The sequence below is a fragment of the Pyxicephalus adspersus genome, chromosome 4, assembly GCF_032062135.1.
Source record: "Pyxicephalus adspersus chromosome 4, UCB_Pads_2.0, whole genome shotgun sequence".
Taxonomy (NCBI): domain Eukaryota; kingdom Metazoa; phylum Chordata; class Amphibia; order Anura; family Pyxicephalidae; genus Pyxicephalus; species Pyxicephalus adspersus.
In genome coordinates, this window is record NC_092861.1 from 111,261,941 (window position 1) to 111,281,251 (window position 19,311).

Here is a 19,311-nt window from a genome sequence, read left to right on the forward strand (position 1 = left end):
TATAAATATTATACTCATACTATTATATTTTACTGTAAAATAAATTTTCATGAAAGACAATGTACTGCTTTTACACATATAAAGCCACTGTATTGCATTTAATACAGTTATTTTGAATTGAATGCAATACAAATAGATTTGAATTTCCCAGCCTGCTATGAACAGAACGTCCTCATGCACCAACGTCCCCGGGAATTCAATGGTGACTCATTGCGTGCAGAGAATGCCGGCCAGAAGAAGGGAGAAGACGCAAAGGATGATGGAAGACGCCGGCGTATAAGGTAAGCGCTTTATTTACTATTGTCTTTCAAAGGGTTTACCTACCCCGAGTGTGACTCGGGGTTACAGCTTGCAGCATCTTTTTATTACCCTGAATCAAACTCGGGGTTACCGCTGAGGAGGTTAAAGCTCTCCAAGGCTGAACCTGGGTTATATAGCAAACCTGGAATGGATTTCTTAAAAGTTATTTTCTATTTATTAGCAAATGTTTTCCATTGCAGGTGTGCTGGGTCACCCAGGTTCAATAAGGAAAGTGTATGTTCTCAAGCCTTGAAGAGCTTTAATAAATCAGGCCCTAATTCTCCACTCAGAATATGGACATAAACCCCTCAGTGACTAGTCAACAATACCTGAATCAACTCCTGTATAAGTGGAAATATACTATAAATAAGCTTGGATACTGCAAATATGTCAAATTTTTTTCTTGTCTCTGTATTCAAACAGTGGGAAAGTCAATCAGTTGTAAGCATTTGACACCCAAAGTAAGAACAACAGATGCCAGACCCAATTTTAAACATTTCTGCATTACAGGTAAACCCATGTATTTACTTGAGAAGGGAGGACTAGTAGTAGGATTGACTCAAAGGAAATATATAGCAGTAGGTAAGTATGTAAATAATTAACTGATTGCTTGCTGTTATTAGAAAACTAAAAGGAAAATGAAGTCAAACAGCTGCACTGCTACAGCCAAGCACACCTACACAATGGGCTCTATTTAAAAAAAAAGGGAATCGGACATTCCCTCAAACATTCCCCCAGGTCCATGTGTTTCAATGGCAGTAATCGATTACCACCAGGGAATGTTTAGGGAATGTCACATTCTCTGTTTTACAAATCGAGCACAATGAGTCTTTGAATGTGAAAAGTTCAGTTACATGCATAATACTTATAATATACACAAATTAACAAAATTGCTTTCAGTATTTACCTTGCTCAATTTTATATCAGTTAAGCTTTAGGAATAAACAGTTTTATTGCAAGTTTAACTGTTTGAGACATTATTTATATACTGTGGGGTAACTTACAATGTAGTTTTGCAGAAGCAGTTCAACAGACTCTCTTCTTCCATATTTGATGATCCATGACTTAAGCTTAGATTCCGCTAAGACCAAAAGTGCAAGAAGGCGATACTTTAACTCCATGAATTCTAACTTTATCATATGAAGCTGGGAGGAAGAGGCAACAAAGCTAAACCTAAAAAGAGTAAGACAGTTTGTGTCATTATGTGCATTATATAGAATGCCTTTGACAAATACATATCAAAACATACTTTATTTCTGGGAAGTGTTTTTTTTTTGTATAAATATTCATATTTAGTTCAGCCCACACTGAGCCTTGTCTTACCTACTGCTAACTTTTGTATGACAGGGACAGGTATACTGAAGGATAGGATAAATATCATTAGGATAAATGTTGATTATGAAAAATGTTTTTAAAAATGCCAAATGTTATTTCACCAACTTCTAACAGAAGTTTTAGTTCACTGTGTGCCAATTCTAGCTCAAACTTTGCCCCTCTCCCTCAGGGTAAGGAAAGCTTGGTGCTGTGGGGATGGTGACAGAGGAGAAGAGATTGTTCCTGTTATCACCCACATATTGTCACCTTTTCTGTACAGGTCCTTCATCTATGTCAGGACTTTCCAAAAAAATAACATCACAAGTAATAAATAAAACAAAATATAAATAGTAATGGACTATGGCTTATAGAGTAAGAAAACTGGGTAAAAGCACTTTGTCCAGGAGTTCAGCTTTGAATATTTGTGCACTAGGGGGTACAAACTTGCTATATGAAATACTAATATTAATAATCATTACCTCAAAAGATGTGTCTTAGCCAATAATACTGAACTCTATGGTGACAGGGATACAAAGTAGTCATTACCAACTGTTCAATTTCATAGATGATTCTAAAATTGTGCATGCAATCTAAAAATGATGAGCCCAGTTCTCTTTTTACTTATTCTGATAACTATGGTCATAGAAATTAATGACTTCTACTGTATATGGTGACTGCAATGAAATTTGCTGATGGGATGAAGTAAACACAATTACTCCACAAAGGCAATTGTCATCATAGTCAGAGTACATTGTTTTGGCCTCTGTCATGCTTGCTTACTTGTATTCCAATTCCCATGTGCTAGACCACATGGAATATATAACAGTTTACTATCTTTAAAGCAACTTCTAAACACTTTCTATTAGGCATACATGCAGCAGCCCCACCAGTATACCCCAAAGCTTGGCTATTCTAATAAACAAGGCTGCAGCATTTCTTGGTTGTTTTGGCCTCTTTCTTTTATCAATTACTTGCTCATATTAGGCAATAAAATGCAATCATCATAAAGGGCAAATAAGAATCTGTGCCATTTGGAGGTGTGGGGGAACATTTTTGTAACACTTGATTTGTTTTCTGAAACCCCTGCACTACTGAGAACTACCTGGTGCCAGGTCCTTAGTGAAAACCAACCAACCATAAAAAAACAATGCCAGAAATCAAGAATATAAGTTTTTGGAGTGGGTAAAGTTGTGCAAAACTTCTTCCCCTCTCCTCAAGTACATAGCATAGGGAAAATGTGTTTTGCAGTCCATAGGAGGAACTAAGTACAACTAAATACAATCTGAAAACTGTTTCTTTTTGGTAACAGACCAAACAGAGCAAACTAGCAAAACTTTTAGAGTTTACTCTAAATTGGAACTTTTGGAATTGGAAAAACCTACAAATAAATGAGATGAAATAAAAAAAATGAAATCAGAAGTAGGAATTATGTTCTGATATTGCTAATATGACTAAAATAAAGAAATGCAAAGTTTTTAGCCTAAATTTGGTTGACAGTGCTGTTTATCTATAGATACTTACAGGGAGTGTTGTCATGCTAAGAAATAAAAGCTAATGCAGCCAATACATCTAGGGACTGAAAAGCTATAGTATGAATTTCTCTTGAGTTCAGTTACATTTTAAAAATAAAACACTATACAATACAGATAAAGTTTTATATAGTTAGAGTGAAAAAAGAAAAAGACCATCAAATTCTCAACTCACACAATACCCTAAAATAAATACATATGAAGCAGAATAGTATGTATATGTGTTACAAAGACTTAATATACTCAAGTTAACAGTTTTAAATAATTTATCAACAAATATCAAAGTTTATTAGCAGCAAATATCCACGTATAAATTACTGCATCAAGATGCAGTAATAAAACTTACTTAAGACCTGCTCCACCACAGCTAAAATTTTATTTTGCATTCAAGCTAGCCAGGGTAAGTAAAATACTGGCTTGTTTTACCTCTTTGCAAGATATTTTTGCAAGATACCCCAGTCATAGGTAACTTCTGCAGCCCCCAGATGGTTTGATTTCAAAAGAAAAAAGTTCTTGCTGGTATCCAGTTGTTAAAGCTTCTTAAACATAAATTTTTGACTGAATCCCTCCATTGAATATATTTTTGACCTTCTATAATAAATTGTACATTGCAGTAGTAACTATAATGTGAATTAGAAAATAATCTTTGTTGAAAATTAAGTGGATGTGACTAATAATAGATATCGTGCGAGTTGATCAACTCAATTCTGTTTGCTTTGGGTTTTTATTACTGTAATCCAATCATCTGTGAATCCAGCTGTGAGAGAGGGGCATCCTTGTTACAGTCATGCAGAAGAGAACAGACATGCAAATCTGACAGCTAGAATCTGCAGCGGAGATGGGATGCTGGCTCATTTACCTTAAATTGTTTTTGGCTGATTTATCCTTTAAAACATATGTATAACAAATTAATTCTACTGACTAAACTTACTGCTTAAGCCATCAAAAGTCCCATAAGTAATATCTGTGTATGTGTGTTATTTCTAACTAAAATAAGCTTATAATGTTAAAAATCTAAATAGTACTGTTGGGTATAACTGATTTCCAAGGCAACAAAGCTGTAATGCAGTCAGATTTCAATGAACAATATTTTTGTGTAGTATGTAGAGCATTTTTTAGAATCATCAACTTCTAACTAAGTAATTGACAAGCTAAATGTTCACAATTTTTCATTAAAACAACCCCAATTTATTTAGCAATTTCAATGCATATGTGATTTTGCTATGGCAATCCTAACGGAAAGCTGTCCCCTCCTTCATCTAAAAAGCATGCTGCAATTTCTCAGCAATCACTGACAATTACTAATTAATGTCTAAAATTCTTTTACCTTTCTGCCATGTCTTCCAACTGCTCTATGGGGACTGGGACTCCGTTGACAGACCGTGAACGGTGAATCTCCTGGAAAGCCTTTTTATAACCATCCAGATTCTTCAGTATGTCCTAATTGCAGAGGTAAAAAAATGCATATAGTAAGCGAAACACAGAAAAACGTTTTGGCTGTATATGAAAATGATAACTAAAAAACAGGCAGGCTGCAGAGATGAGTCACTGTTCAGTATTTGTGCACCAGGAAATTTTATCTGTCACAGTAGTATGCAATTTTATCCCATCATGAAAGCCAGTATTAATAAATGCTTTGTACAGATCCTTTGAAAGCCTTTCAGTGAATGTGCTTGGGAAGTGTACCTGATTATAATCCTGGCATCTGAAGACACGTACAGCTGGCACTGCCCCTGGCTTTCAGGGCTTTTCCTGAGTTCAGATCTGATCTATTGATTGGCTTTAGACTGGCGGAACGGTTTTAGGATAAAAAAAATGTTTTATGTTTTATAGCTTCTATAAATTAACCCCAAAAAGGCTATGCAGTCTAAAGATCTGAGAAGATAATTAATGCCACTGATTACTAGTAGACTCAGCACATTTCATTCTGATCAGATATACAAGACGATAGCACAGTTTGGAAACATTGCAAGACTGCTGTGTGGAATGTAAATTACAGTTTCTGAATTCCAGTCTCAGAAACCCTAACAGCTTCTGATTTTCAGGAATGTACATGTGTGGTCAGTATTATCATTTTAAACGAATTGGGGGCATCTTCATGCTATACCATTCTGCTGCAATGCACAACATTATTTTTAGTTGGAATGAGCTGCTGATAAAAAAGGCAAACTTGACTGTTTATTTCTACCTTTTTTTATTTATTTTTTTTTTTGCATTTTTTGTATGCGTGTTAACATATACTCCACTAAATAAATGTCTCTGCAAAGCACTGCACCATAAAATATCCTGCATTAAAATCAATTGCATTAAAAACATATATTTTACCCCAAAGTATTAGAAAAAGACAGTTCTAAAGTTACTATATTACTAATGTTTTAGATATATACAGGGCTCAATCCTGTACTGTTTTTATACTTTGGATTGGACATGCCCTCTATATGTATTTTCCTGACTCATCACACAGAAATCATCCTGACAGATGGTGTCAGAATATAAACACTTGCCCATCAAATAGATAAAATAATTTTTACAGTTAAAAGGATCGACAAGTTAATTTATACTGAACATCTCTTATTAGTGGTTAATCTACAGGTTTCTATATTTCATGCAAAGGATAACTATAGAAGAGCAAGCACCTAAAAAGTGAACACTGGACCTAATTGACCCATTGGAGAGTTTTTATATTAGGCTCATTACATTAAACATTTTGAAAACAAGCATTGCAATGAAAACCTGAAAATTGCATATACACTTGTTCTACAAATGAATGTTCTACATGACATGGATCCCCACACATAGACTGGCAATCTTTCTTTAATCTAAAACTAACAGTTTTTTTATCATTTGATCACAATGACAGCCAATCAAGATGTTTACAGGCAAACCCATCAGTTCTCCTTTTGAGAATGCTACTTCCTTGTTTGTTTTGTTGATGTTTATGGGTTTTTTTCTACACTTTTCTGATACTTATTTATAGCGTGCTTTTTCTGGATCTCGAGCTCAAAAGTGCTGAAATCAAATACAGCCATACAACTTTATTTTTCGGAATGGCAGGAACCATACTTATTCCATGACAAAGTCACTTGAAAGACATGTATGGTATGCACTTAAAAAGCTGTTTAAACATTATATAGGTGGCCAAAATGGTATACAAAGTTAAAGATCTGTCAAGTTAACATCTCTTTACTGTACTGACAGTACAGGTCTGACTAAATTGGTCTGGCCATCTAGTTTTCAATGACCTGTAGTTATAAAAAAAAAGGTTTAAAACAAGACAAACCTGTGTGATTCAATATAGTTCCATTAATATTATTTTAAGTATTTTGTTTAGGTGATAAAAGAACAATGCCTTTTGTTTGTTACCTTGAGTTGCTCTAATTTTCTGTGAATGATATTTGCTGTTTCATCATGAGATTGCTGAATATTAATTTCGTCCCTGAGTGCAACGTCTGCTCGATATAACCATGAGCCAATGGTTCCCAAAGGAGCTGGTAAGGATTTATCAAGTTGTACATGCCAATCAAGAATCTGAAATAAAGCCACATCATGCATTACTCTTAATATTGCTTACAAGCTCATGTCAAGTATGCAATACCAATATATAAAATACAAACCTTGAGTAATAAGTCAAAGAACAATGTGCAATGTACAAAAATATCAAATCTGAAATAATTTCACGTACCCTATGATACAGGAAAAAGATGACCCTTGTTAGCTAAATTAGGAGATTGTAAATGCAAGCTTTCCAAAAAGTGTAACTACACATCTTTTGTTTATTAGAGTGCACAGCTGGGAATAACTAACAATTTTAGAGTGCCCCCCTATTGGTACCATACAAGCTGCATCATGGTTGTGATAGTGTATGCCACAGATGTGGTGCCAATGATAGAACTTGCATAGATATGCAGTAGAGTCATCCAGTTATTGAAACCTTTGGAAGGGAAGAGCTCCTACACTAAATCAGAGATTCCCACTATTATCTCCTCTGAACAGTTATCACTACAGCATAGCTCAATGGCATTTTTTAAATACAAAAATATCCTTTCTTTTTCATGTCTTCAATGTAGCTAAGTTGTTTGTTCAAGCACTATGGAAGACCTCCTGTTGATGAGTAATTGGTTAATGAAGATAGAACAGATTGCTGAGATGGAGAAACAAATGCATACAGCCAAAGATGGCAAGTTTTAATATATCTGACCTGGCTGTACTACTTCACCAGGGTTAGTTGGCATGTGTCTAATATTTTCTCCTTGGTGGCTGCTCACCACATAATTGCCATGTGAGTTCACTGTATCCCATTAAGGATTTTTACCAGCTCACTTTGTCTAACATGTTTTTCACATAGGCAAATTCAGTCTTTTTGTAATATAACCGATTATCATATTTAAAGTAGGATTGCAGAAAGCATAATAAAAAAAGCAAGGCTACATCAACACATACAACAATAACATGATACAGGTAGACATTTCAAGATGTTACATACCCTTGCAGAAACTTTATCCCACGCTTGCTTTAGCATTGTCTGGTCAAGTGATAACTTTCCATCTTTACCCTGTGGCTGAATAGCACTTTCAATTTGCTTCCTTTTCATTTCATACTGGACCCTATATTGTTTAAATGACTGCAAGAACAAGCAAACCACAAAGCACATTTAAGGAAAAAGCTATTCAAATAAAGAAATAGGAGACACTTGTTACTAATCCCATTATATATATCTATTCAACAGCTCATTTCAAGGACATAAAGGTAAACTAAAAAATGGAACTGCAAATTTCAATGTGGGCGGAAACAGCAATGCAAACTAGTTCAAACAGTTAAAAAAAGTGTTCTATATATGAATTTTAATCATTGTATCATTTGCCGTCCATGAAACAAAGAGAAGTCTCATCATATAGCAATGAAACACCTCTTACTACTTTCAATGTTGCAATCAATGTTGCAACACCATTTAATAATATAGAGTGTTCAGGTAGTTTATTTTATCTCACAAAATACAGTTAAATAAAATGATAACTTCAGAATTAATAGTTTAGCTCAGGATAATAGAGGTATATTCACATACCTGATATTTGTCCTGTAAACTACTTTCTACTGCTTGTGCTCTGCTGATGTCCCGTTCAAATTGTTCAATCCAAACCTTTAGGTCTCGAAGAATTAGTCTTTCTTCCTTCTGCCAAAACATAGCACACATTCAATAAATATATTTAAAGTTGTACTAACCTTCAAAAGTTCAAAATAGTAGTTGTTCCATATCTAGGAGTATCCTCTGGTAGGCCCCAGTACTAATACAACTCTCAACTACAGCCAACCCAGGTCAGTCAACTCAAGTGAAGCCAAAGGGCATAGTGGGACATTTTGTTAATCATGGCTAGACGATCCTGCTAAATATACTTTTTTTAGTGTATATATTATTTTTTTGCCGTTAGATGTTTTTTTAGCTAGTTATATGTGATTTACCAAACTGAGATACCAAACAGTGGTTTGAAAACAGGACAATTCATTATGTACATTAGCGACATGTATGTTATGTTCTAAAACTGAAGTTTATTCTTTTCATATTTTGCTCAATGTGCTGTACATATCGTCCTGAAAAACAGAAGCTGTAGCAACACCCACATGTGATGTTCATCCTTCATGATTCACATAACTCAACTCTGTAGAATGAAAAGGGGAAGGCAAGTTAATTGGGGAAGAATGGGCTAGGTGGCGCTGGATGTTCATTAGCCAGTAAATGATGCAGCTTCATTTGAGTTGCTTCAGCTTCTAATGCACACTTTAAGAAGCTGTGTGCAGAGAAATCAGTAAGCTATTTTGGTAAAGGGAAGGAGCCTGTACAAGATGGAAGGTAAGACTGGAATTCAGCATGCAAGCAGTTATTACATGGAAACTATACCTGGGAGTTTTTAGTTACGTGCTTTTTTTACATGCATGCAGCCTTTGAAGTCATGAGTAGCTTCCTCTGACCTCTATCTAAACACTTTTAAAGGATTGATTTCAGGAAAGGTCAACTTTCATGCAACTAAACAACAAAATAAATACTTTTAAAAAGTTTTACATATTAGGAAAACATCTTTCTCAATCTAGAACTACAGATTTTATACTGGTTTAGAAAATGTTGTCTATTGAAACCACTGAAAATGCTATGTATTGAAAAGTTGGGCCCTTACTCTTGATTTCTCAAGTAGTTCCCAGTCCAACACTGTTCTTATGTGTGTGGTGGTGGGAAAGAAATCTACTCCTGTGAACATCAGTGAAAGATAAATTATTTGCAGGATGGTGTTTTAGAAAAACCTTTGTAATACTACATTATTACCAAACCAATTTAAACTACAATTGCCAACACAAGCTACAGTATTACATATAGTAAAACTATAGCTTGGGCAATTAAACATTTCAATAAATTCCCTTTTAAAGTGATATTTTACTTTATAGCACTGAAAGAAGTGTGTGTTATTTCTTGCAAAGTGCATGAAATCAGATGCTATGACTGCAGTGTGGTTAGGGTAATTTTCCTCTCATATGGTGGCCAAAGTTGCCTAGCAACATGTTCTGCTAACTAAAAAAGGACGAAAGACTATCATTCAAAACCTCCTACAGGGTGATTAAAAATACTAATGTAACACTTAAGAACTAATTAATGTTATTTACCATATTTGATTCATTTAAAATATACTGCAATGGAAAAATGAATTCCTCCTTCCTAAAGTATAAAAACGAGCTCTTATTACCTCTCAAATTGCCACCATGAGAAAGGTATTAGTTTATCTAGGCAGGCAGGATAGTTACACCTTTCTTTTTTCCCGCTACTGCCATCTGTTTAATGATCCAAGCTGGCGAATGCTATTTCCTGATGCTGAGTGACCATATGGTGATCCTAACATTTTGCTAGATAACGAAGAAGCCAGCTAAGATGTGTAATCACAATCCGATAGAAATTATTATGGATTTATTTTATAACAGTTTTACATTTGTAGGTGCCACTTGCATGTGATTTAAACACAAGATCAACAGATATCTAACAGAATGGATCTGCTGATATTTTAGCACCAAATCCATTTGTTATTTTTTTCCACTCATAATATTTTAGCACTGCATTCCTGCAGAAGAATAAAATACTACAGAGGGCTCTGGCTACACCTTTCCTAATAAACAAGGCATTAGTAAAGGGAGGAACAAGTTATTTACAGGGTAAGATAGTAATGCAGCCAGCTTCTAATGCTGATGGATAGGAGAAGGAGTCAGATTCATATTGGAGAGGATAGGATAAAGCTACATTCACACGCTAGATTTCTGCTATTGGAAATTATCTTTCATTATTTTTTTCAGTGATAATAAAACAAATGTGCACTGTACACATAGCATTGTTCTGTTCTACGGAGAAGGAAGGAGAGAGGAAAAAAAATAGGCATCCCGCTGCATCCTTCTCCACTATAGGAAAAATTACAGAAGTCGTTTCCAGTTGGTTGTTTTGCAATCTGTCGGGTGAATCACTGTACATATGATAGGCATTCATCCATCTGATGAATATTACTGTTTGTCTTAGGTGACGATTCTCTTGCATTTGTTGGAAAGCTAAGTTTAGACAGGAGTCAAAAACTCCTGGGCAACCATTTACAAATGCTAGATATATAGCAGCGTTCAACAGTGTTTTCATGAGTGCATGAAGCAAGTCCTAAGCTGCACCAGAACCGAACACCTGTACAAATAATGGATTTTAACTGAACCAGTTCAATTTAATGATGACCCGGGCTTTGGAGTGGTTGAGAGTTGGATGACATGGTGCTAGAGGCAGGAGGCCAGCACACAGCCCAATGATTATAGATGGGCCCAAATAACACAATGGAGAAGCTGTGGAAAGATCCCACAAGCCCAATACCAAAATCGTATATAATATATAGTCTACAAAGAAATATAGAGGATATGAAAATTTATTCCACAATCTTGTGAGGTTTATAATAACACTCAACTTGGTGGCTAGAAGCTTTGTACAAGTTTATAGAGCTCTATAAATAACTGCAGAATCCTCCGTCGTATATCTAAATCCAAAAAATAATCAAACTCCACCCTCTGCTGTACACACAGGCAGAAATAAGAACCCTTTGGTGTCCTAATAAGTGTTCTCTGCATAATGCTACAGAGAACATTGCAAACCCAAAATAATGGCAGAAAATGTAGAGAAACTCTCATATTTAATGTATTTAAAAGAGATTGTATAAATTAAATCAAAAAGTATTTTTGTCCTTCTAAATGCTGAGAGGTCCATTTTAGACTATTAGGCCTAAGGCTTTGGCTGATGGCCTAAAACTCTTTTGAACTCCAGCTAAGAATTCACATTTACACCAGAATGAGCCCATTGCTCCAATGAATGGTCATAGTCCGAACTAAGTTTCTTTTAATTTCTGTAGAGAGTAATTTTTTTTTTCACTTTTCTAATTACAATATAAAAACTCATTGATCTGCAAATACATTTTTAACAACAAACAACATCTGCTCCATAAATATGTTTTGTTGCAAATGCCAAAATCCTTATCCGCTATTCCAGTACTTTTTGTTTTTGTGCCATACAGGGCTTAATAATCAAAGACATGTTTGGATGTTTTAACTTCTGCAGTGAAGTAATATAATATCAGTATATAATATAAAATATAAGGTAAACAGACAAGAATCAAATATAATAAATATTGTAATCTTCCAATTTATGGCGTACAGGCTGTAAACTATTTGCTGACTACAATCAAATCTGGGATGGACCTGCTTCTTTTGCACATAGTCCCCATTCAGAGTTGTGGTTAAAAACTGCCCTGTTTGTTGCCCCCAGCTGCCCTCTTGAATTGATTTGCAGTCAACCACAATGTACAAATATGTGTACAAAATGATTCTCAACAGCACCCAATGAGTTTGGAGGGGTTTGGAATGCAGTTGAACCTCCTGTAAAACATTGCAATCAATCACAAGTCTGAATAAGACTTACAAAAACAATGAATGCCCAAAACCTAGCCACAGGTATACTTTTATTGTTATGTTGCTAACAGAATGTAAGTAGGTAAGTAAAAAAACTTAGTTGTGGTAACTGTAATAAAGGAATAGTTTTCTGTTAAGGGAAAAAAACACCTCACTAGGTTTTTACTGCCTTATTCAAGCCAGTCAAATGCATTGTGAGAACATAGTAAACAACAAGCACTTTAAAAACAAATCTAATCCAAAACGTCCTAGAAATATCTTTAGGCACGTCCTATCATGGCTACCTTTGTCTTGAGAGTTTGATGCCTATGTACACATATAGCCTTCATTATATACTTCCTTTATGACCCAAAAATATACTAAGGACAGCTACTTTGATCATTCTGCGATAGAATAACTGCATGCCATAAATTTCATAGCTTAACAATGGGCAAAGTTGAAATGCCTTTCAGTGTGATGAGCAATTTTATAGAGCGTCAGCATTCTATGTAGCAATTCCAGTCATGCAACAATGCTGATTGCTAAAGTCACCTCCACATTTCACAAGAAAAAGCACTGTTAGATGGCTACTTCATATATTGTAAGGAAGATTTTGGTAGAATTTTAGGTATTTAATTTAAATACATAAAGACAAAGCAGTCCTGCAAAAGGAAGGCTTTATTATACAGTAGAACCCTGGTAACCTGGAACTAGAAAACCCAGATAAGCGAGACCCAACAGCGGATCTGACTTACGGATTACCGGGTAATACGGCAATCAAGAAAGCGGAGCTGATTGCTCCGCACCGTGATTGCCTGGGGAAAGGGTTTCCCTTTTCTCAGCCATTCAGCACTAGAGGTGAATGGGTAAAAGTCTCCACATTCAAGTCTAGTACTGATTTGTGTTAAAAAGTTATCCGGAAACTACACTTATGCGGAATTGTACATTCCCCGTGGGTGCCAGATAACTTAGGATCTACTGCATAAAAATACTAATTTGATGATGCCTTAGTTAAGCTTTAAATTTCAATTGCAAAAAGACAAAAAAGAAAAGAGTGCAAATATTACAAGTCTCCTACATACCATCGAGGTATTTTCTATTTCACAAGGATCAGACTAAAGTAAACAAAGCAATGCACAAAAACAATGTAAACACAACACACAATGATTATGGCAAAAGGTTGATGTTGGTTAGAAAGACAATGGATAAAAAAATACAGAAAGGATCAGAAAAAAGAACCATGATAAAGAAGTTACATTAGATGTCTATTAAAAAAGAAAAAGTGAAAATCTCTTTAGGAGCTAAAATGAAGGTAGCAGTGTCAGGAGAAGCTAGTTAAATGATGTTTCCCAATAACCTTTAATGACTTTTTGTTATTGAAGAGGTTTGTCCCTTGTAAAGCCACACTGTTGCTGTTTTTTAAATGGACCCCTTATCTCAACAAGGAAAATCCAAAAGGGCTAAAAATGAATCATTCAAAAAAAGAAAAAAGTTAGTATAAACTTTAGACACCTACTGTAGTCATGCTTTCACATAGCTTTGGAAACTTTTAAATCCTTCACCACTAGGTCATTCTGTCTAGTAAGCCAGCTCAGAACAGAGATGGGCCAATGAGAAAGTGTAGGAAAAATCATTTTGACTTAAGCATGCCATAAGCAGCACATTGTAAAAGTTTTGCTACCACTTGATAATTCAGAGCCTATACTATATGTGAGAACTACATGTGTACACAAATACAAAAATATTGTTTTGAATTACTATAAAGCAATACTTTGTAAATTGTTTCAAAACACTAAACCATAACACAAAAGTTATACCTGCAATGTTACCTGGAACAAGGGGAATTATGTTTCTGATATGCTGGTGAAAAATGTTTAACTATGCCAATTTATATCTCGCACACAGCGCACTCATTCAACCACTGCATTATATTTTTAATGAATCATTTAATTAAAGTCAATAGCTGGAAGAGCCCCAACCAGGGAAAACTCCAGGATGTTTTAAGTAGTCTCCTATTCAATTTGACGCCTAACTGGTTAGTTTCCGCTGCAACTAATGTACCTTTAAATCATGCACTGAGGACAAATGTTCCTTCCTAAAGATTTTTACAACACATAATCTAATCATAGGACATACATCTAGCAGAGAAAAAGTAACCAGAATAAGCATTCCAACTCAACAACTTGCTTATGTGAATATAAAAACAGCAACATGCAAAGCAAAAATCCTAATGTATACAATACACGCATACACCTTTTGTAATTTTGACTCTAAATGACAATTATTGGGGTATAACAACCAGATCTATGTGTCTGGGAAGTAACAGCTGACAGATATGCTTCAATCTATGAAACAAATCCCAGCAATTTTAGTAGGGTAAGGAACATCAGTACATCTGCTGATGATTTAAAAACAAGATCAGCCCACCTAATATTAGTTATAATTGCACTTTGATTGTAGAATCTCTTGTGATGATTTTTTGAACCAAATAGGATCCATAAAAGGGAGTGTGAACCAATGAAGTTGTATCAGCTATGTTAGCAATGATCTCTACAAAATCATTTGTAGAACTCTTGTGAAGTCACTACTATGATTTGTAGCAGCCTTCGTCATGGCCAATGGGGTTCAATGAGGCACCAAATATGACATTAGATTTTTTATGATTTTATTATGTAAAAATTACAGTAGTGATTGACCTTGGTGATAAAAACTGTAAATAACTTTACCCAAAAGCTTGAATGTGTAGCTTAATTGATCAACCATGGACACATAATCCAAATAGTCATGAAGCCACTTTTACTACTTTAGGTTTATGTATGTCTTTTATAGTCCAAATGTAAGATCTCTCAGCTGCAATTCTCTCTGTTCCTGTCCACCTGGCAGTTTTGAGGGTTTCAATCCACAGTTGTTTTTGCACGCCCTAGTGCATTCTCCAGGACATAAAACAATTTAAATTTATTTAAACAGGGTGGACTCCCTATAATGAAACTCGAAAACTATAATTTCTCTTTAAGAATAAGGTTTTCACTACCACCTCAAATGCACAAGTGTTAACAAAAGGATCCCAATTGCTAATAGATAACTATCTGCTGACTCAGCAACACAGTCATAGAGAACAGGACTTGCATGACAAACATCTTTGGTGGTTACAATTTCATTTTTCAGAAATTGCTTTAGGTCCATTGCTGCAATTTTTTTTCAGACTATAATATATTTATTTACCTGCTATTACACTGCAATAATTTCTCTGCAACATTTGTGAGCAATGTTTAATTCATTATACTAGAACATTAGACAAGGGACTGTGGGTTAAAAATATCATTAAGGTTACCATTTTTATTATGTTATGCTTTTAATAACCTGAAAAACTCTTCTTTTATTGTACAACCTATAACTGAATGAATCCCTACAACAGTTTTTTTAATGTCTATCTTTACACAGAATAATTGGATTGGATCTGCCACCTGTTGGTTATGTTTGGTACCACTGTAGCTGTTCTTTAAGTTGCAGACCATACATTCCAGTTTGAAGAAAAACATCAATGACAGTAAATTAGTTATTAGTTATATTTAAAGAGTATCTCTATCCCAAATATTTTAATTTAGTTTTTTTTTTTTGCATGGAGCAATCTTTCAAATACATTTTTGTTTTTTTGTTTTTTTCTTTCTTTTTTTGGAGCCCCAGCTAAAGTATAGTATTGTTAAAGATTATGATAAATAAAAAATACAAATGTAAGGGCTAAGTCACACTGACAGTGAGGTTGCGGTGCATTTACTGCTTCCCTTATGCCAGGAACCACTGCAACTTAGGTAGACGCTGCATGTAGCATCTCCCTGCGGCAGTCCTATGATCAGGGGCTGCAGTCAGCGCTACTAGTACCGCTCAGTGCTGCCAGATATCACATCTACAGATGCTGGTTCCTTTTGACCCAGTGCTGCCTTGCAAGTGCTCAAGCGCACGGTGCCAGCCGTGTGGAGCCGCACAAAAATTTTGTGATGAAGAGATGTGAACTTGCTCTAACTTAGTAGGAACTTTTGCATCCAGAGAAGCACAACAAACCACACATTAGGGAAATAAAAATGAATCTAATGACCTGGGTTTGACATTTATTTGAAATGCAGGAAAACAACACTTGTTTATAAGCCCCAAAAGATATGAAAAGTTAACTTTAAAGGAAGCACTTACATCATCTTGCTGGCTCTCCCCAGTTGAGCTGTGAAGATCAGGATAATGTTTGAGAAACTGAGCGATATAGGTCATGATGGACTTTTCATCAGGCTTATCAACATCTACATCTAAGGGAAAACATGAAAATATTCATATTTATTTAGCTTGATGACCTAATTGCATTTTGTACATTAGAACTCAAATTTGGGTTGGGTTCAGATTTATCCTTGCCTCTTCTCTAGCACTATAAGGTCTAAATATCCATTTTTGTTAAGAGGATTAGGAATATGAACTATACTTACCCTATCACTTGCTCCCCCAGCAGATAGCCCTGCTCATCACTTTTCTGATGCTTATATATATTGGCAGACATTAGACTAACCTTACCTACAATTCAGGACTACTGGTTCTGCATTGTGTGTGAGCAGTTAAAAGGAGCTACTTCTGGGATTCTGTGGGAGCAAGGAATAGGGCATTTCCGCTAATTCCTATTACTCTAGCCATAACTAGAATTTACCTCTTGCTGTAAGAAAAGTGGGGTTGAAGGGGTTGGCAATGCAAGGGTGATATTTTTTTGTGTCGGGAACAAATGTGACAATAATTTGAATTATGTGGTTACATCTGTATTTAGTTTTCTTGTAAATTATACAGAAACAGACAATACCTTCAGGCTCCAAAAGTCTTGGAATCCCCAACTCAGTCTCTGCAATTGAAAAAGCTTCTTCCAGATTTTCCCGATTGCTTCTTCCTTTTAGTCTGTCCATATCAACCAGTTCTGGGCGGATTGCATAGATCATTGAGTGGAAGGCAATGCCATTTCTCCAACAAGGTCCAAAATCCTTTATTTCGATCCCATGGCGCCTTTTATTTTTAAAGGAACACAAAAAATAGATACTTTAGTTCAAGCAGTCTATACCTAATAGTATCATTTCTTTATATATTTTAGTAAGCATTAAAATGAACTTTTACATTACCAAAGCAAACAGTTAACCTTCAAGTCATCTATCAAATATTTTAAATGTATATCAAGAAGATACACTTTCATCAGTGAACCTGGGTGATCCAGCAAACCTGAAATGGATCTGGTCCATGATTAAAAACATTTGCTAACAAATAGCAAATGATTTTTAAGAAATCCATTCCAGGTTTGCTGTATTACCCAGGTTTACTGATGAAAGTGTATCTTCTCCAGCCTTTAATAAATCAGGCTCATGATATCTAAAGAGACTAAACATTTACACTACACTAACATACATTCTACACTACTGAAACACTGCCTCTGGAATAGCTTTACATGTAGTATTTAACCATAGCAGACCAAAAAGAATTAATAGGATAGTAGTGAGTGGTTCAGCATTAATCATTGGCATCCGCTGTCAAATCTGCAAACACTGGTTCTTTAAGCAGCATTGATGTGGTGTGGGCAGCCAAGTGACTGACAAGGTGCCAGATGCTAGGAGTCTCAGATCAAAACTGGCTCTTACTCAATCTCAGAAGTGTCTGCACATACCTATAGCAGCCTTATTAGCTCTATATACTTAAACGACCCTGTCACCAGAGAGTTTGAAGACACTGACCACCAGAAAAAGTGTAGATACCCTTCCTACCTTCCTTACAGAATGGGCTTGTTTTATCAGTGACAGGGATTCTTTAAATGCCTGGCATTCAGTATATTCTTTTTGGAAAAGATTGAGACAATCTAATTAACATGTTCAAGTATTATCCAGTTCAAAATGAAAGATTTAAAAAATGTGCCAAGAATGACAATTTAGAAAGGGTTCTATAAAGCAACAATAATTAAAGCAACTCTTTTGCTAAAATAAAATGAAAGTGGCCCCTGCAATGAAGAAAGTTGCCCATGTTGCTGAGCCTCCTGAAACCATTTAATTCTTCCCATAGACTCCTATATCACTACAGTATAAGGTAGTATTGTAGGGAGTCTGTGGAAGTAACCACTGAGTACAGTGTGCCCAAAAATCTGACACTACTAAGTGTTCATATGTACAAAGGCCATATGTACATGTTCAATTTGGCATGAAAACATCACATTCATAACATTTCCACCTCAACTTAAATTCAAAGGTAAGTTTTATAACTAATGAAAAGAAAATGTTTTATATAACCCAAGCAAACACATATATTGAAAAACAGGTTGACAAAAAAAAACTTCAAATTCTCGCCCCAGCAAACTAAACTTACTTGGCTGCAGTGTATTGTACCCATCTGAGAAGGGCTTTCTTGGCACTTCCTTGGATTTTATTGACCACTTTGCGTTTGATTGGAGGACTGGCTGTGTCAGAGCTCACTACACTGTCTACGGAAGAAGTGCTACTAGACAGAGAATGTAGTTGTGGAAGATTGCTTGTTAATTCTTCAATCTATAGAAAAAAACATAACACATAAACATTTAGTGAAAAAAATTTCAATCTGACCAAACATACACAACCGAGTAGAAATATTAATTGTTCATGGTCAATTTAAAAGACCTTGCATTGAAACATAAGGCATCACTTTCAGAATGGATCCTTAATATATTTCTCTAATTTACATTTTTTTTTTCTTTAAGTATTTATAGTGATTTTCTACATATTTTTTTTTTTTTACTATATCCTGGACTTTAATTTGTAGGAAAAAACAAAATAAACAGCTTTCTCACTCAGGTAAAGCTGAATTGTTTGAGAGAATTGTTAATTGTTTAATTGATGAGACAATGCTGAAAGAGGTTGTTAACAGAACTCCATAAAGTCTATTTCCTAAAGATTCTACCCAAGATTACACACCTTTCGTCCAATATTTACAGACTTTAAAAACATTACTCCCGCACCCCTGGAGGAGCTGTGACATGTGTTCTGTATATGTATAGCACATACTACACTCCTTTAGGTCTGCGGGAGCAATCAGGAGAAAAGAGCTGTCAGCATAGCAGAGCTCCGCTGATTGCTCAGCTCCCTTATTGGCTGAGGAAAGGGAAATCCTGATGATGCTTGAGCTGTCAAGGTTTCCTATTTCTCAGCCAATCACAGAGCACTAGAGATGAGTGGGCACAAGTCTCCCCATTAAA

The 19,311-nt window shown here is 35.3% G+C and overlaps 1 protein-coding gene across 1 annotated transcript in view; it reads right to left on the reverse strand.

The window, feature by feature from the left end:
* Window positions 1–19,311, reverse strand: part of SYNE1 (spectrin repeat containing nuclear envelope protein 1) — a 198,065-nt gene that overhangs the window by 161,879 nt on the left and 16,875 nt on the right. Inside the window, exons 6-14 of the mRNA XM_072410249.1 lie at window positions 18,450–18,628; window positions 16,915–17,111; window positions 16,269–16,378; window positions 8,206–8,313; window positions 7,627–7,764; window positions 6,507–6,671; window positions 4,471–4,583; window positions 1,301–1,473; window positions 443–455 (exon numbers count right to left, since the gene is read on the reverse strand). Of these exons, the coding sequence (XP_072266350.1) occupies window positions 443–455; window positions 1,301–1,473; window positions 4,471–4,583; window positions 6,507–6,671; window positions 7,627–7,764; window positions 8,206–8,313; window positions 16,269–16,378; window positions 16,915–17,111; window positions 18,450–18,628 (1,196 nt within the window). The remainder of the gene's footprint in view (window positions 1–442; window positions 456–1,300; window positions 1,474–4,470; window positions 4,584–6,506; window positions 6,672–7,626; window positions 7,765–8,205; window positions 8,314–16,268; window positions 16,379–16,914; window positions 17,112–18,449; window positions 18,629–19,311) is intronic.